The 25,712-nt window shown below is 41.5% G+C and overlaps 1 protein-coding gene and 1 pseudogene across 4 annotated transcripts in view; one reads left to right on the forward strand and one right to left on the reverse strand.

The window, feature by feature from the left end:
- Nucleotides 1-25,712, forward strand: part of Sf3b1 (splicing factor 3b subunit 1) — a 50,029-nt gene that overhangs the window by 12,839 nt on the left and 11,478 nt on the right. Inside the window, exons 2-20 of one of the 4 annotated variants that reach the window (XM_075956376.1) lie at nt 892-1,058; nt 3,838-3,942; nt 4,503-4,617; nt 6,422-6,501; nt 8,543-8,713; nt 13,186-13,423; nt 14,748-14,960; nt 15,295-15,416; nt 17,457-17,654; nt 17,740-17,841; nt 19,130-19,309; nt 20,662-20,748; nt 20,839-21,109; nt 21,390-21,535; nt 21,638-21,784; nt 21,877-22,002; nt 23,489-23,710; nt 24,136-24,318; nt 24,407-24,518. In XM_075956376.1, the coding sequence (XP_075812491.1) occupies nt 892-1,058; nt 3,838-3,942; nt 4,503-4,617; nt 6,422-6,501; nt 8,543-8,713; nt 13,186-13,423; nt 14,748-14,960; nt 15,295-15,416; nt 17,457-17,654; nt 17,740-17,841; nt 19,130-19,309; nt 20,662-20,748; nt 20,839-21,109; nt 21,390-21,535; nt 21,638-21,784; nt 21,877-22,002; nt 23,489-23,710; nt 24,136-24,318; nt 24,407-24,518 (2,985 nt within the window). Of the gene's footprint in view, nt 1-891; nt 1,059-3,837; nt 3,943-4,502; nt 4,618-4,810; nt 6,212-6,421; nt 6,502-8,542; nt 8,714-13,185; nt 13,424-14,747; nt 14,961-15,294; nt 15,417-17,456; nt 17,655-17,739; nt 17,842-19,129; nt 19,310-20,661; nt 20,749-20,838; nt 21,110-21,389; nt 21,536-21,637; nt 21,785-21,876; nt 22,003-23,488; nt 23,711-24,135; nt 24,319-24,406; nt 24,519-25,712 lie in introns of those variants that run through there. The other 3 variants (XM_075956377.1, XR_012908857.1, XM_075956378.1) reach the window with 3 other exon arrangements.
- Nucleotides 1,684-2,203, reverse strand: LOC142839943 (ubiquitin-ribosomal protein eS31 fusion protein-like; annotated as a pseudogene).

Consider the following 25,712-nt stretch of genomic DNA (forward strand, 5'->3'; position numbering starts at 1 on the left):
CCTCATTGTTCGTCATGATCAGAGAGTTCAGTTTTATCCCATGCTTTTTTTGGTAATAGTCCAGCTGGCCTTGGTGAGCTCCCAGTAGATCAGCTCCACTGTCTCAGTGGGTGGGTGCACCCCTCGTGGTCCCAACTTCTTTGCTCATGTTCTCCCTCCTTCTGCTCCTCATTGGGACCTTGGGAGCTCAGTCCAGTGCTCCAGTGTGGGTCTCTGTCTCTATCTCCATCCATCGCCAGATGAAAGTTCTAAGATGATATGCAAGATAGTTCAGTCCTGTTTTATACTTGATCTTAGCCAAAGGCAGGGAAGTGATTGATCCTGTTGATTTTATATCTCATGATCGTGATACATGAATCTGGACATGAGATTACACAGCGCTGAGCAAGTGATACTCCCCTGATTGGGTCTCTAGCCCAGCTCTGGTCGTGGCAGGTTTGGATAACTGTGAGTAAAGCCCTGGTTCCTGGTCATCAACAGTTTTAATCAAGTCACTTACAGACAAACTTAGTGACCTCAGTCTGACCCCTGAGCTGTGTAAACGTAGAAGAGAATTGTTTCCCGAGTTTTCTGACCTCTGCACATGCACCACACATGCAATAATAAATACTTTTTCAGTTGGGAAGGTTTAGAGTTTCTCAGTTAATTTTGATAACGCACTCTAACAGGTTAAGTTGTAGTTGATGGCATAGTAAATCAGATCTTTGGGTTCTGCCATTTGTGGAAGGAACTAAGGAGAGGAAACAGATGTGTAGATGTACAGCTCTTTTAACCTCTTCCACGGTGAAATTCCATAAACTTTTCTATACTTAAGGTTATTTTGACAAGATCTAAAGGGATGCATTATATTGAGAGCTCTTTGGAATGTGAAATTGTATTCCTTTTTTCCAGATATTGAAGCACAGATTCGAGAAATTCAAGGCAAGAAGGCAGCTCTTGATGAAGCCCAAGGAGTGGGCCTTGATTCCACAGGTTATTATGACCAAGAAATTTATGGCGGAAGTGATAGCAGATTTGCTGGATATGTGACATCAATTGCTGCAACTGAACTTGAAGATGTAAGTTGTAAGAGGCAAGGTTTTTTTTTTTTTTTGTTAAACATAGGGGATTTTTCTGTTTGAGTTGCATGGTCTAAAGAAAAGCTATGTAGAGTTTACCGATTGAGTCTGGTTTGTGTTGCTCACATGCTCATGTGAGATCCATCCTTTGGAGGATGGCAGCCTACACTTAACCCCCTCTTCCCCGTCATCAGCTGTCAGTAGCTCCTCAGCTAGGGGCTGGAGTTGATGCACTGCGGGCAGCCGCAGCTGCTGAGTTGATGGATTCAGCAGGTCTTGTACAGAAGACACTGCTTCGCTCCCATCCTCCCCACCTGGCTCTTAAAGCTTGCCTTCCCTTTCTGACATAGTTCCTGAACCTTGAGAGGAACGTGTGTATATAGATGTTCCATTTTGGCTGAACAAAGTCTTTTTTTGTGGAAATTCCACATAACTTTTCTTTTGACCATCTCAAACATTCAAATTTATTTATTTATTTTTTCAATTCCTGTCCTTTTTTTTTTTTTTTTTGGTTTTTCGAGACAGGGTTTCTCTGTGGCTTTGGAGCCTGTCCTGGAACTAGCTCTGTAGACCAGGGTGGTCTCGAACTCACGGAGATCCGCCTGCCTCTGCCTCCCGAGTGCTGTCCTGTCTTTTTATTTATTCATACACAACTACTTGTCTTCCGGCTTGTTGAAGCAGTAAGTCAGACAGCACTTGCCACAATAATGTCTGTCAAAGTGGCTGGCCATGAAAACCCCAGCACCACATTCATCAGAAGGACACTCCCGACGAAGACGGCTAATTTTGCCATTTTCATCCACCTTATAGTACTTCAGTACAGCCAGCTTCACCTTCTTCCTCTTATGCTTGTTCTTCTTGGGGGGTGGTGTAAGACTTCTTCTTCCTTTTCTTAGCACCACCACGAAGTCTCAACACCAAATGAAGGGTGGACTCCTTTTGGATATTGTAGTCAGACAAAGTACGGGCATCTTCCAGCTGCTTGCCAGCGAAGATCAGCCTCTGCTGATCAGGAGGAATTCCTTTCTTATCCTGGATCTTGGCCTTGACATTTTCTATAGTGTCCAAGGGTTCAACCTCGAGCGTGATGGTTTTCCCCGTAAGGGTCTTCATGAAAATCTGCATCCTGGCGGCGCTGCCACCACAGATGTCAGATCGGAAAAGCTCAAATTTATTGAAATGGCTAATTACATAGTTGCAATTAGACAAAATTTATACGGATTATCAAGCTTGTTGATGTTTTTTTTTTTTTTTTTTGAGACAGGATCTCACATTATAACCTTAGATGACTTCGAACTCACCATATAGATGATTGGTCTCATTCATAGAGATCCATCTACTTCCCAAACACTGGGATTGAATGTGTGTCCCCACCCCATTCCTGGCTCAGACTGGTTATTTTTATAAAATTCAAATCGCATCTTTTGTCACTGACACTTTGTCCCCTTTATAGAAAGGTGTTTATATGATTGTCCCTAAGATGAGGTTCTAGAAGCTGGTCGGAGACTAGTGTTTGCAGAGGGCATCCCTACCCTCTGTGTCCATGTGCATGTGTGTGTTCTGAGACGGGGTCTGATATGTTAGCTCATCCCTACCCTCTGTGTGCATGTACATGTGTGTGTTCTGAGACGGGGTCTGATATGTTAGCTCATCCCTACCCTCTGTGTGTATGTACATGTGTGTGTTCTGAGACAGGGTCTGATAGGTTAGCTCATCCCTACCCTCTGTGTGCATGTACATGTGTGTGTTCTGAGACGGGGTCTGATATGTTAGCTCATCCCTACCCTCTGTGCATGTGCATGTGTGTGTTCTGAGACGGGGTCTGATAGGTTAGTTCATCCCTACCCTCTGTGTGCATGTACATGTGTGTGTTCTGAGACAGGGTCTGGTACGTTAGCTCATCCCTACCCTCTGTGTGCATGTACATGTGTGTGTTCTGAGACAGGGTCTGATATGTTAGCTCATCCCTACCCTCTGTGTGCATGTGTGTGTTCTGAGACAGGGTCTGGTACGTTAGCTCATCCCTACCCTCTGTGTGCATGTGCATGTGTGTGTTCTGAGACGGGGTCTGATAGGTTAGTTCATCCCTACCCTCTGTGTGCATGTACATGTGTGTGTTCTGAGACAGGGTCTGATAGGTTAATTCATCCCTACCCTCTGTGTGCATGTGTGTGTTCTGAGACGGGGGTCTGATAGGTTAGTTCATCCCTACCCTCTGTGTGCATGTGTGTGTTCTGAGACGGGGGTCTGATAGGTTAGTTCACGCTGCCCTTAACCTCGCAATTGTCCTGCTTCTGCCTGAACCAAGTGCTAGGCTTAGGAACTAAGTGTTGGCCCAAGCACTAACTACGTTCTCTTACCTAGGATACAGTGATGGCTGTGTGTTCTAGAAGTTAGGGAGCAAGTCCCTTCTTTTTTTTTTTTTTTTTGGTTTTTGTTTTGTTTTTGTTTTTTGAGACAGGGTTTCACATTTGGCTGTCCTGGAACTTACTTTGTAGACCAGACTGGCCTTAAGCTCACAGGGGTCTGCCCGCGTCTGCTGGGATTAAGATGTACACCACCACTGCCTGGTTGTGGCACACGTCTCACACTAGAAGGAGCCGTTTATATTGCCATGTAGACATCCTGTGAAGGAAGTCAGTGCATTTGATGGCAGTCGCTGTTGACTGGTGGTTAAATAGCTGAGGAGTTGACAGTCGTCCGTCTGTGGCAGTCGCCAGACGGCAGATGTCGTCCTGGTAGTGCTCTGTCTGACGTGTTTGTGACTCTGTGACTGCAGGATGACGATGACTACTCATCCTCGACCAGTCTGCTCGGTCAGAAGAAGCCTGGGTACCATGCCCCCGTGGCACTGCTTAACGACATACCGCAGTCGACAGAGCAGGTGAGTTGAAGGGAGTGAGTGTCCGTGGAAGCACATGGCTGACTTGGGAGCCAGCAGTGACTGTTTTGTAGAGGTGATCCTCACAGGAAGTGTTGACTTCAGGAGACTGACCAGCCACAGGCACTTGTTTCTTTCCTTCATTTTTTTAGTTTTAAGTAATTTATTTATTTATTTATTTGGGTTTTTGAGACAGGGTTTCTCTGTACCTTTGGAGCCTGTCTTGGAACTAGCTCTGTAGACCAGGCTGGTCTTGAATTCAGAGGCTTGCCTCTGCCTCCCGAGTGCTGGGATTAAAGGCGTGTGTCATCACTGCCTGGCTTTGTTTTTTATTTTTATGTCCATTGGTGTTTGAGGGAGTCGGATCCACTGGATCTTGGATCCAGCTTACAGTTGTGAGCTGCCATGTGGGTGCTGGGGATTGAACCAGAGTCCTGGAAGAGCAGCTAACGTAATCGCTTGAGCTCTCTCTCCAGCCTCTACACTTTTTTCTTAAGCAGTGGTTTGTTTATTTGCTATGTGTCTGGGAGGTGTTGGTATTAAATGAGCATGCTCTTTTCCAGTACGATCCATTTGCTGAGCACCGTCCTCCGAAGATCGCAGACCGGGAGGATGAGTACAAGAAGCACAGGCGGACCATGATAATCTCCCCAGAGCGTCTTGATCCCTTTGCAGATGGTAATCCTTTCCCACTCTTCCATACGGATTCAGAAATTTATTTTCATTAAGTTGTCTTTAGCCCTTTGATTTTTTTTGGCATGCTTATGAATTTGCTTTTCGTTTTTAAAGACCCCCTTATAGATTTGTATAGATTTGGTTGAAGTCACAGATGCCATATTCTTCATCTTTATAATGCAAGTTTTCTTTCCAGGTAGAAGGACAAGAAAATAATGAGCCAATGCCATAGAAACGCAAAGGGTTAAAGGTTTTTCTTTTACTTTTGTTTTGGGTACTCTTGGTATACTTTGAACAAATGTATTTTTCTGCTCAAAATACTTTCAAATTATTGCAAGTTTTTATTCCAAATTCTATAGCTTTGGATTGTTACTTTTGAGAAACTGTTTCTCACGCTAGAGTCCCCTCATTGTTATAGCTTAGTAAAAATGCACCTCCTTTGCTCTATGCAAGTTTGTAGTTAAAACAGAAGTTATATACAAAGACTTTGGTGTTTGTGTAGTTGGAGTCTGTTGTGCTAATTGTAGCGTGCAAGGGGCATAGTGAACCTGATGGAAGCTTTCCTCGGGTGAGTGAGCCCCACCATCCCAACTAAGTGCCTGTTTGTGAAAATAGATTCTGCTGCAGGTTTACAAATTAGATTTTTCAGCCTGCATGAATTAATAGGGATATTCTTTTCTTTACTTGCATAATTGTAATTGATTTAAACATGTATGTCAGAATTCACAGGCCCATACTAACTGTCCTTAATTTCTCTCCTACAGCAGTACTGCTATATGCCAGTCCTGTCTGCATTCTTAAGGGTGCAGCTCAACACATCCTCTCTAGATTATGGTGAAAAAGTATTCCAAAGGAAGTCTTATCAGAGCTAGTGTCAGAAAGAATGACACTACCAATTGGGCATGATCGTCAGCATAGGAGATGTCTTAGCATTTTATTATTTTGTCCTAAATTTTAATGCTATACTACTTGTATAGCTAATTATCACATTTCTGAAGCATAGTGTGCCTTTGTTGATCTTGTTATATACTGTTTGGGCTTCTTTAAGATATTTTGCAGTTTGAAAAACAAATACTGAATGAAACTTACCAAGAGACTAACACATCTCTTTGTACACCACTTGTCTTTGTGTTCATTGTAATAACTGGTAGAAATAATATATCTGAAGTAGTATGTTTCCAGTTGTAATTGTACTTTTTAAGAAATAGAATTATATTTTGGGTCAAGAAAAATAATCTTTAAAAAGCACGAAGCCCTTTTTAGTAATGTGACTTGAGTAAGATTGTAGGTATATTAGATTTTCTCAGTTACTACTGTTTAGATCACTGTATGGAGAACTTATGTAGTCAGTTACTGCAGTCAGGATTTTAACAGCTTGCAACAGGTAATGTTTTGAATATAAATATCTTTCCAAAGTGTTACTAATGGTAAAGAGATAATTTTCTAGGCTTCTATTCTGCTGCTTGAAGTCAGAACTGCTGATGGAGACAAAGGCACGAAAGTGTACGTATTCCGGATTAGCAACCCAGGAACCCATCACTTCTGAAGACTAAACTGTGCTGTCATTTTGCTTTATCTATGCATTAAAATAATTGTTTTAAACTGCTGTAGATATGTTTGTGTTCAAACAGGTTAAATTGATCAGCAAACTCAATAAAAAGTAAGATGTATAATTATCAAAGTTTTCCACCAAAAAATAAATTAAATGATTATGGAATAACGTAATATTAGAGCAGGGCAGAGAAATCAGCTGACCCTAATGCCTTTTATTTATTGTGCTCTTTCCTGTTGCTGTTCTTTTCTGCAGGAGGGAAGACCCCTGACCCTAAAATGAATGCCAGAACTTACATGGATGTTATGCGGGAACAGCATTTGACTAAGGAAGAGGTATGTAATGGTAGAGAGATGATGTAAGAAAACTTAAAAGAATTTTATATTTTAGTTTTTATTGTTCATAGCAAGTTTTGTTTTCTTTTTGAGACAGGGTTTCTCTGTATAGCCCTGGCTTATTAGAACTCGCCCTGTAGATCAGGCTGGTCTTGAACTCACAGAAATTTGCCTGCCGTGACCTCCTGAGTGCTGAGTTTTAAAAGTGTGTGCTACCGGCAAGCATTTTTTTTTGGGGGGGGGAGCGGGTTGATGCGGAGATCCACCTAGCCTACTTTGGCCTCCTACAAGCTAGAGTGCTGGGATTGAAGGCGTGTGTAACCATTGCCAGGCATTTATTTATTTATTTTATTTTTATTTTTATTTATTATGTATACAATATTCTGTCTGTGTATATGCCTGCAGGCCAGAAGAGGCCACCAGACCCCATTACAGATGGTTGTGAGCCACCATGTGGTTGCTGGGAATTGAACTCAGGACCCTTGGAAGAGCAGGCAATGCTCTTAACCTCTGAGCCATCTCTCCAGCCCAAGGCATTTATTTTTTAAAGATGGTTTTGTGTAGCCCTGGCTGGCCTAAAACTCGGATCTGGCTGCTTCTGCCTTTAAAGTGATGGCAAGGTGCCAACAAGCATGATTGGACTGTAGTATTCAGTTGTAAAAATTAAGTAAATAATTATCCCAGAATTGTATCACCTTTAAAACTTGATGTTTTCATTTATTGGATCTGTTTAGTCTCTGTAGGTGCAAGCCTGTGGAGGAAGGTTATTATACTTCAGGAATCTAGTGGTCACATTAGTTCTTAATCCCTGCTGCAGATTTGGTTTGATTGTAGTTGGAGAATTCTGAGTAATTCTTTGGCTTACAGGGATAATTCTTTGTTAGCACAGATGCAGTGCTAGGAAGCCAAACCTCAGCTGTTTGTTCGTAGTTTTTTGTTTTGATTACATTTGTTTGTGTATGTTCCTGCCATGGCATGCCTGTGGAGGCCAGAGGACGACTGGCAGGAGTCAGTTCTGTCTACCAAGTGAGTCCCAGGAACTAAATGTAGGGAACAGGCGTGGTGACAATTGCTTTTACCAGCTGAGCCATTTTGCCGTGCTGGTCCTGGTTTTTTTTTTTTTTTTTTTTTTTTTTTTGATATTTCGAGACAGGGTTTCTCCGTAGCTTTTTGGTTCCTGTCCTGGAACTAGCTCTTGTAGACCAGGCTGGCCTCGAACTCACAGAGATCCACCTGATTGTTCTTTGAAGTAGGGTCTTTTTCTGGCCCAGTCTAACCTAGAACTCATTCTGTAGCTCCAGAGTCACAGGCTGGTCTCTAACTCACTGGAATCCTCCTGCCTCAGCTTCCTGAGGATTAAAGGATTAAGTAAAGTTTGTTAGATGAATTAAAAGAGAATTGGAATCTTATTTTAAGATGAAAGCCTAAATTAAATGTATTTTTTATGACACTTAAGTTTTATTTTTACTTTTCTTGTTCCTTTTTGGTTTTGAGATGTCTTGCTATGTATTTCTGGCTGGCATGGAACGCACTCATTGATCTTGAATCAAAGCAGTATTCCCGCCTTAGACTGTGGGTCACAGGCATGTGCCACTGCCCTGACTTATTTTGTGTCAGTGAGTTTTAAAAACTTTTAGTTGCATATTTTCAATTCTCTGCTGTTGAGTGGGGACTAGAGATTGTACTTTACAGTAAGATCTGTTTCACTAGCTTCAAACTTAGGCTGTTAAACCTCTAGAGTTGCTTATATGCTGTCTCGAAAGAAGACGATGCTGTAGAACTACAGGTGCATAATAGCAGAGAGAAGGAACAGGCCAGGACTAGGGACAGAAAATAAAGAGTGGGAATATTAAATAGCTCACTCAGTAGAAATGAGTATACTAGGGCATAAAAGCTTAAAGAATTTTTCTCCTTCCTGTTTTCTGATTCTGGGAATTGAACAGGGTTGCAGGCGTGCTTGGTAGGCATAAGCTACCCGTGAGTTCCTTCCATCTGTGAAGTGATGTGAAAGATAAGTGTTCTGCTCTTTAATGCTTTTCAGAGAGAAATTAGACAACAACTAGCAGAAAAAGCTAAAGCTGGGGAGCTTAAAGTCGTGAACGGAGCAGCAGCATCCCAGCCCCCCTCAAAACGAAAACGGCGCTGGGATCAAACCGCTGACCAGACTCCTGGTGCCACTCCCAAAAAGCTGTCAAGTTGGGATCAGGCAGAGGTAACTTTTTATTTTTATTGCTATTTTTATATTTTTCTCTATGGAGTGTGTATTGGGTTTCTGAAACAAGTTACCATTGACTAGGTAGCTCAAGTGCAGTATTTCCTCATTTAAGTGGCTCAGAGTCTAGATCTCACCAGCTAGCAGGGGGCTGTCTGGTGAGAGCACTTCTCACTGTTTTCTCATAGCTCTTTTCTTACAGGGTTCTGTTTTCTTATTCCTTTTGACCTCATTTGACCTTGAATACCCGCAGTCTCCAAATGTGACTAGTCACGTCAGGGTTACAGCCTCAATACCTGAATGGGGTGTTGTTCATCCATACACTGAGGAGTGGTTTGTTGTTGTTGTTTCAGTGGAATGTCTGTCTCTCTCTCTCCTTCCTTCCTTCCTTCCTTCCTTCCTTCCTTCCTTCCTTCCTTCCTTCCTTCCTTCCTTCCTTCCTTCATTCGAGACAAGGTTTTGCCTTGTAGCCCTGGCCAGTCTGGAACTTGTTATATCGGCCAGGGTAGCATCAAACTCTGAGATTGACCCGCCAAATGCTGGGGTTAAATGTGTGCATCATGCACCACACAGGGATGGAATAATAATTTTTTAGCATATTGTATGTTTAATATTGGAGGTTGAGCACAATATTGTAGTCTTCCTTATTTTCTTCTTGGATAGGCCTTTGTCCACAGTTGGTAATTGGGTAACACCATTATTTTCTTGGCTAGCTTATACTCTGTTGATCTTTTTCTTTTCTTTTTTTTTTTATGATGCTGAAAGCATTCTTTTTTTTTAATTTATTTATTTATTATGTATACAATATTCTGTCTTTATGCCTGAAGGCCAGAAGAGGGCACCAGACCTCTTTACAGATGGTTGTGAGCCACCATGTGGTTGCTGGGAATTGAACTCAGGACCTTTGGAAGAGCAGGCAATGCTCTTAACCACTGAGCCATCTCTACAGCCCCTGTTGATATCTCTCTCTCTCTCTTTCTCTCTCCTGAAGGTTTCTGTCCTGCATGGTCCCACAGCCATCAAGTCCCAAAGAAACACACAGAGGTCTACAATAATTATAAACTGTTTGGCCTAGTAGCTCGGGCTTCTTATTAACTCTTACATCCTACATTAACCCATAATTCTTGTCTGTGTTAGCCACGTGGCTTCGTACCCTTTATCAGTGAGGCATTCTCATCTTGTTTCCTCTGTGTCTGGCTTCCTCTTTGACAACTGCCAACTGAGTCTTTACTCTTCCCAGAATTCTCCTGTTCTGGTTGTTCCACCTATACTTCCTGCCTGGCTACTAGCCAGTCAGTATTATTACTAAAACAATACAACTGACAAATCATTACAAAGTATAAGACCATTGTCCCTCAGCACTCTCCCTCTTTTTCCTTTCAAAACAAGAACTCTGAATAATCTTTGTTTAGCTTTCTTCCTGACCATTAGCCATAACAACTTGTAACCAACACTAAACAAAGAAACATCTATAATCCATTTTTGGGGGAATGCAGGTGTAGTTTTCCAGGCTATTTCCTGCTGATTGGGGGGTGCTGATAATCTTATGGGGATCTAAAGAAAATTTATAATTATCAAGTCATGACTGGAATATTGTGTGAGGCTTGATGATCTCAGGCAGCAGTCTTGAGGCTGTTTTGGATGTAGAACTCAGACATCTGGGCCATCCACTTCCACTGGAGATTTCTCAGGGGGTCTTCCTTGATCAAACCTGATTTTTCTTAACCCAGAATAAATCCACAGCCTCCCATTTCCTCTGGAAACAAAAGCAAAACCTCTTCTCCAAAGTAACATATCTTTTGATATAAATTTTGAAGTCAAGGTATTTTCAAAATACATATATTGTATTAATCCAGCAGCACTTAGATTCAAATGTCTTTTAGCAGCTGTTGCTCCTTCCTCAGCAGTCAAACAATTCAAAGACAGCACAATAATATACAGTATCCAGATTCTCTGTGTATTTTCCATCTTTACATGACTTTATTTTAAACTCTTATTTATTTTTATTTTGATATTTTGTTTTTTTGAGACAAGGTTTCTCTGTGTATCTCTGGCTGTCCTGGAACTCTTTCTGTAGACCAGGCTGGCCTTGAATTCACAAGAGATCTGCCTGCCTCTTCTTTTGGTTTTTCGAGACAGGGTTTCTCTCTGCCTCTGTCTTTTGAGTGTTGGGGTTAAGGGCATGTGTCAACACTGCAGGGCTTGAACATATTTGCAAAAATATGTGTAACAGAATTGACGGTTTTAACCATTTTAAAAGCTCATGTTCAGTGGATTAAGTTTGTTGTGTAGCTGCCAGTCACCAGACAGAAACCTGATCCTTTCAGTGCTGCATCTCGGTCCTTTTCCTTCACGTTACCAGTCCTCGTCCTGAAAATAGACTTGTAGAGAAACCGTTCATTGACCTTCAGATACCATTACTTTGTCTTCACTCTGAGTGCTTTCAATGAATTGTCTGTCCTTGTGGTCCTCTCCTATTTAGTAGTCTCCTGACCATACATGTTGTCTGAATATCTGGGTATAGTAGCCTGACCTCATTGTTACTAAAGCCAAGTTCTGTCTTAATTGATCACATTATTAGTTAACTAGCTTATTAGTAGGCTCAAGCCTCTTCTCTTAGATTCTGAACTTGACTGTCTTTTCGGTCTCTGCTCACTGGTTGCTGTTTCTTGTTCGTGTTTGCCCGGTCCTCGTTACCAGAACATGGGCTGCATTAATGATCAGTCTCTGTAGTGCTTCTGCATAGGCTCTCTTCCTAGTGCACCACTGCTGCTGCTTCTGCAGGGTGGGGGTTGGATCCTCTGCAGCTGGAGTTATAGTTGTGAGCCCCCCACTTCAGCTCTGGGCACTGAACTTGGATCACCTCTTAAAGACAAGGTTTCACTGTGTATCCCTTTCTAGCCTTGAGCTAGCTGTTTAGACCAAGTTGGCGTCAGACTCAGATTCTTCTCTTGCTTCCTGAGTGCTGAGATTAAAGTCTTGTGCCATCATGCGCACCCAGAGCTAAGTTTTTTTTTAACTTTTTATTTATTTATTATTTGTACAATATTCTGTCTGTGTGTATGCCTGCAGGCCAGAAGAGGGCACCAGATCTCATTACAGATGGTTGTGAGCCACCATGTGGTTGCTGGGAATTGAACTCAGGACCTTTGGAAGAGCAGGCAATGCTCTTATCCTCTAAGCCATCTCTCCAGCCCCCAGAGCTAACTTTTAAAAGCCAAGATAAACTTGTTTTACTTAGCACAGCTCAGCTGTGTGCTTATAATTGGATAGAAGAGTAAATTTTTAAAAAGCTTCATTTAATTTAGTGTCATACATGTCTGTGAGTGCACACCACAAGCGTGCAAGTTCTGTGAGACCAGGAGCAGCTGTCGGATCCATTGGGATTGGAGTGAGGTTATGAGCCCCTGTTAACATGCTCAGGTTCTCTGTGAAAGCAGCTAAACACGCTTTGTTTTGCTTCTTTTTGCTTTTTTTTAATTTACAAGTTTTTTAAATAATAAAAATAGTTTTTTTAATAATAAAAATAATTTTTTGAAAGAAAAGTAAAAGAACAATGGCAAATAAATAGGTAGAGCATATAAATGAAACTTCATTGACTCAGGGTTTACAATATCCAGAAGAGGTAGCTGGAGTAGTCTGAATAAGAGAACAAAAAGGTAACATCATCGATCAGGAGCACACCAACATCCAGCAGATACCAACTGGGGAAAGTGAGGCATTTAGCTTAGTTCCTTGGGTAGCTTTTCCTCCATAGATGCCTTTTCTTCCCCGCTGTTGTGCTGGCATGTTTATCATGTGTAAACCCCAGGTGTCGTCTGCTAGACGCAGTTCACCTCTCAGCTGTTCTCAGGAACAGCTTTTGCTCTTGGACTCTTTTGCTCTTCTTCCTTCTTCCGGTTGTAAGCGGGAGTCTGCTCCACCCAGGAAGTGTGTCTTAGAAACAGTTTGACAAGCATGCTTGGGCCTGAATGAGGTTTAACAAACTTAGGCAGCACTTGGCAAATCACCTGTACAATATCTGTCACAAAAGTTGACAATCCTGAATATTTGCTTTTCCTAATTGATTGATTTATTTATTTTTATGAGTATTGGTGCTTTGTCTGCTTGTATGTCAGTGTGAGGGTGTTTGTTAAATCCCCTGGAACTGGAATTAAAGACATTAGTTGTGAGCTGCCATGTACGCTGGGAATTGAAACCTGTGTTCGTTGGAAGAGCAGTCAGTGCTGAGCCATCTTGCAGTTCTGTGTTTTATGGCTTAATCTCAGGCTTTTCATCATCCCAAATGAAAGCTGTACATTGGTTTTGATCATAAGCATTTGTAAGACAGTAAGCAGAATGATAGTCTAATTTTTAACAGAGTATAGGAAACAAATAAAAGATGCGTTTATTTGGGTTTTGTTAGAAAAATTTTTTAGTTATTTTTTTAAGGTATAGAGGTATGTGAAATAAGATTTTTTTGCTTTGTCAAGACCCCTGGACATACCCCTTCTTTAAGATGGGATGAGACACCAGGTCGTGCAAAAGGAAGTGAAACTCCTGGAGCAACCCCAGGTTCAAAAATATGGGATCCTACACCTAGTCACACACCTGCGGGAGCTGCTACTCCTGGACGAGGCGATACCCCAGGCCATGCAACCCCAGGCCACGGTGGTGCAACTTCCAGTGCTCGTAAGAACAGATGGGATGAGACCCCCAAAACAGAAAGAGGTGGGTACCTTTAATGGCGTGTAGACAAGTCTTTGGATGAAGTGTTGACTTGAGTGTTGTGTTTCAGGCTGAGGCCTGTACTTTCTAGTATAAATATAAATACAGTATAAACTTCTATGTAACTACCAGCTCCTGCAGAGGTGGAGCAGACTGACTCTTGAGAAGTCGGAACCCACTGAGGCTGTGTGTCTTTTCTATTACTGTTTGTCTTAGTACTCAAGCATAAACACATACAGTAGGTAATTTTTTTCTTAATAAGCTTCCAGCTTTGGGCTGGTGACATTGCTCAGTGGGAGAGGAGCTTACACTAACCAAGCCTGAGGACAGTGATTTGCTCCCTGGGGCCCACGTGCTAGAAGGAGAGCCCTAGCTCCACAGTAACCTTGGACCTCCGTGTGCGCATCATGGTCTGTGCTCCTCAGCATGCACAGTAAATAAGAACTCAGCAAATGGAGAGTCCAGTTCTTTCCCCTTATGAAGAGGCTGGGGATTTTAGGAAGAATCATAGAAGATAAATTTTATATTTAAAAAAATGGAAGATAATTTTGTGCTTTGTTTTTTTAACTTTAAAAAATGTTTTGAAAACCATATCACTAGGCTTCAACTGCTGAGTCTCTTGCCTAAGCCTCTTCTATGTGCGTTTAAATACACCAGCTTTAAATTTTTTTAAGATTTATTTATTATGTATACAGTATTTTGCCTACATATATCCTATAGGCCAGTAGGGGGCATCAGATCTCATTACAAATGGTTGTAAGCCACCATGTGGTTGCTGGGAATTGAACTCAGGACCTCTGGAAGAGCAGTCAGTGCTCTTAACCTCTGAGCCACCTCTCCAGCCCTTAACTTTTTTTTTAAGTACACAATTTAGTGACTTTAAACATACTCATAGTATTGCACAACTATGATTATAACACATTTCTGAATCTTTTTTCAGTGACCCAAACAGAAACCGCATCCTTTAAACACATCTCTCTCTCTACCACCGTCTGACTCCTGCTAGCCTCTGTTTTATGTGCTGTCTCAGAAATTTGCCTAAATTGAGTATTGGCTGTATAGCGAGAATAACCTGACTCAAGATAAACAGTGGATGGCTCTACATAGTGATTGTGTGGATGAAAAAATTTGCTCTTTGTTTCTTACTAGTTGTTGTGTGTGCCTTTGTAGTCAGTGGAAAGTTTCAGAAACCTAAAAATACTGAACAAAACTTTTAGGTATATCTTGTTTTTGGATTATGTTCCTTTTGAATGTAATCTACTGAATGTGGGGGAAACTGTATTTTGGTGGTTAGTAGTGTGATCTTACTGGCCCTCTGTTTTTGCAGATACTCCTGGGCATGGAAGTGGATGGGCTGAGACGCCTCGAACAGATCGAGGTGGAGACTCTATCGGTGAGACACCAACTCCTGGAGCAAGCAAAAGAAAGTCTCGTTGGGATGAAACGCCAGCTAGTCAGATGGGTGGAAGCACTCCTGTTCTGACTCCAGGAAAGACACCAATTGGCACGCCAGCCATGAACATGGCTACCCCCACGCCAGGTAAAACTCTTACTGGAGATAAGATCTTTCTTTTGTAACTTTTTTTTTTTTTTGCTCGTTTTTCTGGATTGCCTTTAATGCTAGCTTTTCTATTAAGAATAAGAATATAAAAATGGCCAGGCTGTGGTGGAGCACGCCCTTAACCTCAGCACTTAGAAGGTGGAGGCAGGTGGGTCTCTGTGAGTTGGAGGCCAGCCTGGTCTACAGAGCGAGTTCCAGGACAGGCTTTAAAGCTACACAGAGAACCCTGTCTCAAAACCAAAAAGAAAAACAAATAATTAAAAATGATCAAGTCTGGCACTGTGGCTCACTAAGAATTTTGCTGTTTTGATAGGTCACATAATGAGCATGACTCCTGAGCAGCTTCAGGCATGGCGGTGGGAGAGAGAAATTGATGAGCGGAACCGCCCACTTTCTGATGAAGAATTAGATGCTATGTTTCCAGAAGGATACAAGGTACTAGCGACAAGTATACGATAAATGTGCTTGTTATTTAGGATATGAGTTTTAAGCATTTGGTTAAAAAAATTGCCTAGCAAATTGCTCAAATTTACTACTAGTCAATCCCTCCCTCCCTCCCTCCCTCCCTCCCTCCCTCCCTCCCTCCCTCCCTCCCTCCCTCCCTTCTGGTACTACTAAGTATATTTCAGTTGAAAAAGTAATGGAAAGGGGGCTGGAGAGATGGCTCAGAAGTTAAGAGCATTGCCTGCTCTTCCAAAGGTCCTGAGTTCAATTTCCGGCAACCACATGGTGGCTCACAACCATCTGTAATGAGGTCTGGTGTCCTCTTCTGGCCTGCAGACATACACACAGACAGGATATTGTATGCATAAAAAAAAAGTAATGGAAAATGAGTAGCATGGAACTTTTATTATTTCGCCGCCTGTGGAGGTGCCTACTTTTAATTCTAGTGATTGATGGGAGTTAGAGGCAGGTGGATCTCTTGACTTTGAAGCCAGTCTTGTTTATATAACAAGTTGCAAGGTTAAGACCCTGTCTTAACCCACGTCCCCCCAAAAAACAAAAAAACCAAACACTCTTTTATTTTGTGGGCTGGAGAAGTGGCTCAATGGTTAAGAGCATATACTGCTCTTTTGAGGGACTGGAGTTCATTTCCCAGCACCCACCTGTGAATCTGTGAGAACCCAGTGCTTTTTGTTGGCCTTCTCGGGCACTGTACTCAAGTGGACAATCTTAAATCCAGGCACACGGTTATATACAATTCTTAAAAATCTTTAAAAGATATTATTTCATTTTTAATTATTTGTGTTATCATTTGGATGTAAATTCAGGTGTCTGCAGAAGCCATTGCAATTCCTCCACTGGAATTACAGGTGGTTGTGAGTTTCCCAACATGGCTTCTGGGTTCTGAACTCTGGTGTCACAATTTGAGATGCACGTGTTGTAGATGACCGAGACCTTTCTCTAGTATCTGCTTTAAAACCACTGTTAGTTAGATTTGGAGGCTGTCTCTCTATGTAACTATGAGATATACTGGGCTGACCTTAAACTCAGAGATCTGTCTAAACGGTATCCCACCACACCTGGCTTTTAATACTTTTCAGTAAGGGATCGCAAGACTTACTGTCTTACCCAGCAAATTCACTGCAAAAAAGAGTCTCATTGCTTTAAAAACCAAATCTTGCTGTTTTTAACTCATATTTTTAGACATTGTATGGGTTTTGCAGGGGGTTTAGTTGGTTATTTCTTTCAGAGGGTCTTGGCAATTTCTTTAGTTTTACTTTTCTGTGTTTAAGTCAGTTTTGTAGAGTTGGTTCGTTCGTTCATTCATTCATTCATGCATGCATGCATGCATGCAGTGTTTTACTTGCATGTGTTCCTGTGGGCCAGAAGGTACCAGATCTCATTACAGATGGTTGTGAGCCACCATGCAATTGATGAGACTTGAACTCAGGACCTATGGAAGAGCAGTCAGTGTTCTTAACCAATGAGCCATCTCTCCAGCCCCTAGAGTTGGTTCATAAAATAACATTTTTATAGCATTGGGTTATGTGGATGCTCACTTACTGTATTTCTAAAATAAACGAATGCGTGACTTTTCATTTCTTAAACAAAGCCGCATAAGTTTATTCCTGTTTGAATGAGAGGTTATGGATGTTTGCTCTAAGAGCGCCTTCTCTGAAACCACTGACTTGTAGGGTTGAGAGATTTCAAGTTTTTCAGTTTCACGTGTTGGCTTGACATCATGTTGATATTTCAAGCATGTTAATGTTTGAAGGTGACTAGAATTTATAGAGTGCTTCACGTATTCCTTTCTCACTTAAATTTTATTTAACAAATTAAAAATGAAGTATTTTTCATAAACATCTTCTTAACTGTTAATTAACATTGAACAGTGGCATATGTTTTCTTCAGGTAAATAAACCTGCTAGCTAGCTAGTAAGTTGTAACATCTCTTTAAGTGTAAGTGCTCCCGTGCTGTTTCTGGGTGTGGACAGCCGGGGCAGCCCTGCTAAGTGTGTTGTCCTCTCTTAGGTCCTTCCCCCTCCAGCCGGTTATGTCCCTATCCGGACCCCAGCTCGGAAACTGACCGCAACCCCCACGCCTTTGGGCGGCATGACTGGGTTCCACATGCAGACGGAAGACAGAACTATGAAGAGTGTGAGCGACCAGCCGTCCGGGAACCTTCCGTTTCTGAAACCCGATGACATCCAGTACTTTGATAAGCTGTTGGTAAGTGATGCTAGCAGCAGCAGCAGAGTGTTGCTCTTGGTCGGGATACAGACCTCTGGCTTCATCCACCTCTCAATTATTGCAGGTTGATGTCGACGAATCAACACTTAGTCCGGAGGAGCAAAAGGAGAGAAAAATAATGAAGTTGCTTTTAAAAATTAAGAATGGTACACCTCCAATGAGAAAGGTAAGTTCTATTTTTTATTTCTTTGGCTTTTTGAGACAAGGTCTTTGCACAGTCATGATTGCCTTGGAATTCACTATGTAGACCAGGCTGGCCTGGAACCTCTGGCTCTCAAGTGCGGCAGTTAAAAGTATATACCACCCATAATAAAGAATAAAGATGTGTATCAATCTGACTCCTAGTTCTAGTTTATTAAATTATTTTTGTTTGTTTTGAGATAGGTTCTCAAACTGTATCTCAAGCTGGCCTGAAACTCATAGCCCAGTTTGAATTTAGTCTGATAGCAATCCTTTTTGTTCAGACACCTGAGTGATGGAATTAACAGAATAAGATGTGGCGCTCTGTTCTGGTTCCTTATTTGGCGTTTTATATGGTTTCTGATAAATTGCTTAGCTTGGCCTTAAGCTTCTCCAGGAATGCCTTGAGCTTTGGATCCTCTTCTTCTAGAGTGGCTGCTTGGGGTTACAGTCCTTGCTCCAGGCTCAGTGGGTTTAATTCTCCTCCTCATCAGGATATGAGAGAGCTAAATTCTTTCTGTGTTTGACAGCTTTAAAGTGTTCAGAACTAGGGTGATGAGTGGAAATTATGTGAGCTGTTTATTAACACCCAGCGTGACTGAAGTAGAAGGCTCTTTAGGCTCAGCTAAGGCATATGGTGTATGCTTACCTTTTTTTATATAATATTTATAGGCGTGCACACATGGCGATAACTTGCAGGAATCAGTTCTTTCCTTCTGTTCTGTAGGTTCTGAGAATTGAGCTCAGATAATCGTCAGGCTTGGTGTCCAGCCAGTACCTTTTACCTTCTGAGGAATGTTCTTAGCCCTATAAATTACCCCTAATTCTTTTCTGCCCATTTATTCATTTATTTAGTGCACATATACATGCGTGTTTTTGTACATTGGGTGTGGGTATGTGTGCAGGCAGGCAGGTAGGTGATACTCCAGGTATCTCACCTGTAGAGAGCTCAAGAGGACAGCTTTTGGAAGTTTGTCCTTCTGTTGTTTAGCTCCCAGGGGTTGAAGGGTGGGGTCATTGGACATAAGCTCCTTTGCCTTCTTCCCTTCTCACCGGCCACTAAGTTAATCACCCCTTTTAGATGAGTTGATAACATTGAACTTGGGTTATGTGAAATTAAACATTAAAACAATTTATGACAAAATTCTTATTACTATATGTGGATTGTCTGCATAAGTATACATCAAAATATTATTCCTGGTGAAATTCACTTCTTCTGAATGTTTGCTCATAAACAAAAGTAAATATTTTCATTTCTTTCTGCTTTTCCCTAGGCTGCCTTACGTCAGATTACTGATAAAGCTCGAGAATTTGGGGCTGGACCTTTGTTTAACCAGATTCTTCCTTTGTTGATGTCTCCTACACTTGAGGATCAAGAGCGTCATTTACTTGTGAAAGTTATTGATAGAATATTGTATAAACTTGATGACTTAGTGCGGCCGTATGTGCACAAGGTTGGTTCTCTAAGTAGTGTTTAATGGTTTTAATTTTTAGTTTTTGGGTTGGATTCTATTTTCCACTATGTGGAATCCAGATTTTTTTTTTTTTGGTCAGGGGAGGAGGTTGTGGCGGGGCACATGTTGCTCGAGACAGGGTCTTTCTGTGTAGCCTTGTAGACCAGGCTGACCTCAGATCACCTGCCTTTGCCTCCTGAATTCTGGGCTTAAAGGTGTTTGCCACCACTGCCCAGCCATTTAATATTTTTATAAATTTCAATATAAAGAGTCGGGTTTATTTTACCGTTTGTCCTCATGTTTATAAAGACTTACTTCATGGATACGGCTGTTTGCCTGCCTGCATCACTTACATGTTTGCTGCCCTTAGAAGCCAAAAGAGGGCATTGGATCCCCTGAACTGAGTTACAGATGTTCTGAGTTGCCATGTGGGTGCTGGGTATTGAACCTGGGTCCTCAAGAAGAGCGGCTGGTGCCATTTAACTACCGAGCCAGTCCCTTTCCTTGTATTCTTAAAATTTTAAAGTTCAAAACTTTAGTTGATTGTATACAATCATAGATTAGAAAAGTTTACCATTTTATAGCCTCTTCAGAGATATGAGTGTTGAATTAGTCTGTCCTCTGATCTTTGGGAGTTTATTTTTAAAAAGATTTATTTATTTATTATGTATACAATGTTCTGCCTGCATGTGTCCCTGCAGTCTAAATTGGCACCAGATCTTATTACAGGTAGTTGTGAGCCACCATGTGGTTGCTGGGAATTGAACTCAGAACCTCTGGAAGAGCAGCCAGTGCTCTTATCCACTGAGCCATCTCTCCAGCCCCTCTTTTAGGGGTTTTGAAAAGGTGTCTCACCATGTTATTGAGGGTGGCCTTGTCTATGGTGCAGGTGTGCTAACTCTAGTCCAGGATCTCCTGCCCAGGCAATGGGACTTTGTGAGACAGTCGCCTATGGGCGTTCCCAGAGTCTCATTTCCTGCCAGAATGACAGCATTAATTATCACACTACCAGATCTTTTTTCCTCCCAGAAGCAAGTATCAATATATAAGAGTTTTTATGCCATCTTTACTCTTGGGAGTTACTACTCTTTTTTTTTCCATTTTTTTTTTATTGACAGATTAGAATGAGAATGCGTATTTTTATTTTGTATTAGAATAAAGAATCATCTTTATTAAGACAATTCTTATATATTTTTAAATATAAAATGTTATCTTACCTTTTATTTTCACCTATATCTAGGACTTGACAGTATGGAGTTAAAATTCTTTAAATTACCCCTCGATTAGCAAAGTTCTTTGATAACTGTAAATTGATGTGGAAATGTAATTTCTTTTTTTTTTTTTTGTTTCAGATTCTTGTGGTTATTGAACCACTGCTGATTGATGAAGATTACTATGCTAGAGTGGAAGGCAGAGAAATTATTTCTAATTTGGCAAAGGTATTCACACTAAATTCCTAGAAAGGAAGTTTGTCTTGCTGGGCTGGGATGGATGGTAACTAAAGCTGCTCTTGCGTCTTTCCTCTGTAGGCCGCTGGTCTGGCTACTATGATTTCCACCATGAGACCTGACATAGATAACATGGATGAGTATGTCCGAAACACAACGGCTAGAGCTTTTGCTGTTGTAGCCTCTGCCCTGGGCATTCCTTCTCTATTGCCCTTCTTAAAAGCTGTGTGCAAAAGCAAGAAGTCTTGGCAAGCGAGGCACACTGGCATTAAGATTGTACAGCAGATAGCTATTCTTATGGGCTGCGCTATCTTGCCACATCTCAGAAGCTTAGTTGAAATCATCGAACATGGTGAGTGGTGATAGAACTAACCTGTGAAAGATCAGCTGTCCTGAATGTTTGGTTACTGATGGGGGCTGGGGAATAACTGAAGGGCTTCCCCATATAAATGCGTCATACTTTGAAAGGGGGTTTGCTATATTTTCTGTTAAGACACTCCTCTTGCCAGAATTCTGTCTACTGCAGAATGTCTTGTAGTTGGGATGGTTAGATACATTGCTGAAGTTTGGATTGCACTGTGAAAATGGGCGGTGGGTGCCGTGCCTGCTTACGCCTGTGTTTGGTTGTGTAGGGCTTGTGGATGAGCAGCAGAAAGTCCGGACCATCAGTGCTTTGGCCATTGCTGCCTTGGCTGAAGCAGCAACTCCTTACGGTATCGAATCTTTTGATTCTGTGCTCAAACCTCTATGGAAGGGCATCCGCCAACACAGAGGAAAGGTAAATCCAGTCTTGACATTCTGGTTTGTTGCTGTCCATTAAGGCCATCTAAAGTTAATTTACTGATTTGTGTGTCTATTTACATATTTTATTTTTAAATAGGGTTTGGCCGCTTTCTTAAAGGCTATTGGGTATCTTATTCCTCTTATGGATGCAGAATATGCCAACTACTATACTAGAGAAGTGATGTTGATCCTTATTCGAGAGTTCCAGTCTCCAGATGAAGAAATGAAGAAAATTGTATTGAAGGTAATTAGTTGTTCCAGGTTGTAGGTGCACATTTGAAGGTTGAAAGAGGTCTGGACAGCCTAGGAATAAACGTGTTGTGTTGTCACCGGCAGGTGGTGAAGCAGTGCTGCGGGACGGACGGTGTGGAAGCGAACTACATTAAGACAGAGATCCTCCCTCCTTTCTTCAAACACTTCTGGCAGCACAGAATGGCTTTGGATAGAAGAAATTACCGACAGGTAACCTTTCATTTTTAAAATTTGAGTCGCAAAAGTCTTTTTGACTCTTTCTCTACTTAGAATGCATATTACATACTATAATTTGCTTTGGCTGTCTTAAAATTTATATGTTCTTGACTGTGACAGGAGATGGACTTTTAAAGCCCATTTATTTATTTATTTATTTATTTATTTATTTATTTATTTATTTTCCTTTTTTGTGATAGGGTTTTACTGTGTAGCCTGGAAATTGCTATGTAGACCTTAAACTCATGGATCCCCTGCCTCTACCTTTCTTTTTTCTTTTCTTTTCTTTCTTTCTTTTTTTTTTTTTTAAATATTCTGTCTGTATGCCTGAAGACCAGAAGAGAGCACCAGACCTCATTACAGATGGTTGTGAGCCACCATGTGGTTGCTGGGAATTGAACTCAGGACCTTTGGAAGAGCAGGCAATGCTCTTAACCTCTGAGCCATCTCTCTGGCCCCTCTGCCTCTACCTTCCAAGTGCTGGTATTAAAGGCCTGCTCCACCATACCTGGCCTCTTTTGTGTGTATGTGTGTGTGTTTTTAAATGCATTTAATGTAAAATTTCCATGAAACTGGTGCATTTAAAATTTAAAAGTGTTTATTTTTTCATATGTATGGTTTGGTTGTTTTGCCTGTGTGCATTGTCTCTGCACCAACCATTTGCTGTGTCTCGTGCCTACAGAGGCCAGGTCATTGGATCTCCTGGTATTGGAGTCACAGACAGTTGTGAACCACCTTATGGGTGTTGGGAATTGAACTTGGGTCCTCTGGAAGCAAAACCAATACTCCTAACTGCTGAGGTCTTCAGCTCAGTCCCCAGCCTAGTAACAAAAGGCATGCACGCGCGCGAGCATACACACATACACACACCCTGTTTGTGCACATGGCAAGTGTGTGTGGTTGTGTTTAAATTACATTTATTTGTGTGTGCGCGCGCGTTCCCAGCACATGTGTGTTGGGGAGGTGGGAGAGCAGCTGGTGGTCCCCTTTTGAGCTTGGGGATCAGACTCAGATTGTCCACTGTGTCCGCTGTGGCTGTGACCTGTTGAACCCTCTCTGTGCACCCCTCTTTTTCTCTTTTCTTTTTGATACAAAAATCTCACTTAGTAGCCCAGGCTGGTCTCAAAATTTTGGTCCTTCTGCCTCAGCCTCCCAGCTCACCAGTACTAAATTATGAGTCGATGTTTTTGTCTGGTAAATTGAGCTTTTTCTAGCTTGCTGAAACAGAAGTATAATTTTACTTAGAATGCTTTTTGGTTTGGAGATGAGATCTCATGTTTCTTGGGCTTGCCTGGACCTTGCTGTATAGCTAGATTAGAATCAGTTTTGGAAGATGTGCCTCACTGTTTGAGTTTGGGTTTATGGCAGGAGCACTGTGCTGTGCTGCTCTAACTTGGAATGTTTAGTCGTAAGCTTTATTTCCTTGGAAAAGTAATAGCTTTAAAACGGTTTTGTTTTTGTTTTTGTTTTGTCTTTTTAGTTAGTTGATACAACTGTGGAGTTGGCAAACAAAGTAGGAGCAGCAGAGATAATATCTAGGATTGTGGATGATCTGAAAGATGAAGCTGAGCAGTACAGGAAGATGGTGATGGAAACAATTGAGAAAATTATGGGCAACCTGGGTGCAGCAGATATTGATCACAAACTCGAAGAGCAGCTGATTGATGGCATTCTCTATGCGTTCCAGGAACAGACCACAGAGGTAATGGCAGCTGATCATTTACTTGTGGTTTAAATTTAGTTTGTGTGCATGTGTGTGGGTGGAGATTAGAGGCGGCTTCAGGGGTCAGGTCTGTTTTCCACCATGTGTTTCCTGGGCCCCCGCCCATCACCACGAACTGTTGTGGCAGCTGCTGTTGGCTTTCGCACGCGTAGAAAACCATTGTTTAAAGCAGATCCCCTTAAAAGCGATTCAAGTTTGACGTTTCAAGTACTAGTTTTCCTCAGTTTTAACAGACATTCTTTTACCTCAGATTTTTGGATTTGATTTAAGAACAAACAGTATGTTTGGGTGTTAGGGAAAGATTGAATGTTATTCAACAATCAACTTTCAGTTAAAACTCATTTCTGTATTTTTAGTGATTTTGTTTGTTTTTTAAAAAATGTAACTTAGCTCTTCTCTTTTAGGATTCGGTAATGTTGAACGGCTTTGGCACAGTAGTTAATGCTCTTGGCAAACGAGTCAAACCGTACTTGCCTCAGATCTGTGGTACTGTTTTGTGGCGTTTAAATAACAAATCAGCAAAGGTTCGGCAACAGGCAGCTGACTTGATTTCCCGCACTGCTGTTGTAATGAAGACTTGTCAAGAGGTAATCTGTCTGTTCTACCAGCTTTATATTGTTGTTAGCAGGTAGTTTAATGGAGAAAGTAACGTTTTAAACATTTTTTGTATTACAGGAAAAACTGATGGGGCACTTGGGTGTGGTGCTGTATGAATACTTGGGTGAAGAATACCCTGAAGTATTGGGGAGCATTCTCGGAGCGCTGAAGGCTATTGTTAACGTTATAGGTACGTCATTGCCTGCTTATGTGAGAGTTGGCCTTGTCATTTTCTTTGTATTTGGAAAGCAAAGTATAAAGTCCTAGTTGGGAGTTTGTTGGGTTTTGTTTTCTTATTTTGAGCACTTCAGGGTTGTCAGAGTGTCACAAAGTCTTTTCCTGTTGTCCGTGTACATTTTACTTAAATATGTTAAAGGGAAATTATTAGGAAATTGGAGGCATGGAAACAGTTACGGCTCGAGATGTTGTGAGTTACTGGGAGAGAGGACCCTGGCAGAACTTATGGAGAGAGAACTTTTCTGTTTTAAGTAATGATAAAGCAAACAAAGGCATATCTGTGTTTAAGATCTCATTGTAGTTGGGCAGTGCTGGCACAACTTTAATCCTAGCACTTGGTGGGCAGGTTGATCTCTGCAGTTTGAGGCCTTCCTGGTCTACAACACTGGAACAGCCAGGGATACACAGAGAAACCCTGTCTTGGAAAGCCCCCAAAAATCTCTTATTTAAACATAGTGTTGAAAGTAACTCCTCTAAGGCTGAAAGGGTTGGAAAAAAGGCCAAGAATTCATAATTCCCGGCCAGTGATAACACTGTTTTCCCTGCTCAGTGAGGATCTGTGAAAGGTCGATTGGCTGTGACCCCCAGGTCAGCCCAGCCTGGGTGTACTGTGAAGAGACGGACTCACCAGCAGTCATTTAGCTTCTTGTCTCGTGGGTTTCTGGTTTGTCAGACTTGTAAACCTGTGAAACATGAGAAAAATGACAGAACATCAGAACCAGCAGTTCTAGTTAGAGCAAGAGCCCCTGCTAGCTGCCTCTTTTTTTAAACCCCCGTTTCTTCCTTCCTAGGTTTAAATACTATCCAGACATGCTCCGAATTTCAGGGAGACTGGAGATCTGTTTTGTTTTGCAGTTAAAGGGTGTAGGTTATGAGTCTACTTTTGCTTATATTGTTGTATTTGGCCAGAATGTAGCATGTCCCCATATTTAAATACATATAGCGTTTCAAAACCAAATAAATCTTTTTGTTATTAAGTAATTCATGTTTTTTAAATCACTAATTTCTTTCACTTTTACATGAAATTAGAAGCTATTAATAATTTTTAAAAAAATGAGAGTCTACTTAGAATCTAGGGATTTTATCCATAGGTGGCTTGTTTATATTTTGAATTGCACAGTAAATGGAAAAATGAGCAGAGGTTGCA

The sequence above is a fragment of the Microtus pennsylvanicus genome, chromosome 22 (genome assembly GCF_037038515.1).
Source record: "Microtus pennsylvanicus isolate mMicPen1 chromosome 22, mMicPen1.hap1, whole genome shotgun sequence".
NCBI classification, from domain to species: domain Eukaryota; kingdom Metazoa; phylum Chordata; class Mammalia; order Rodentia; family Cricetidae; genus Microtus; species Microtus pennsylvanicus.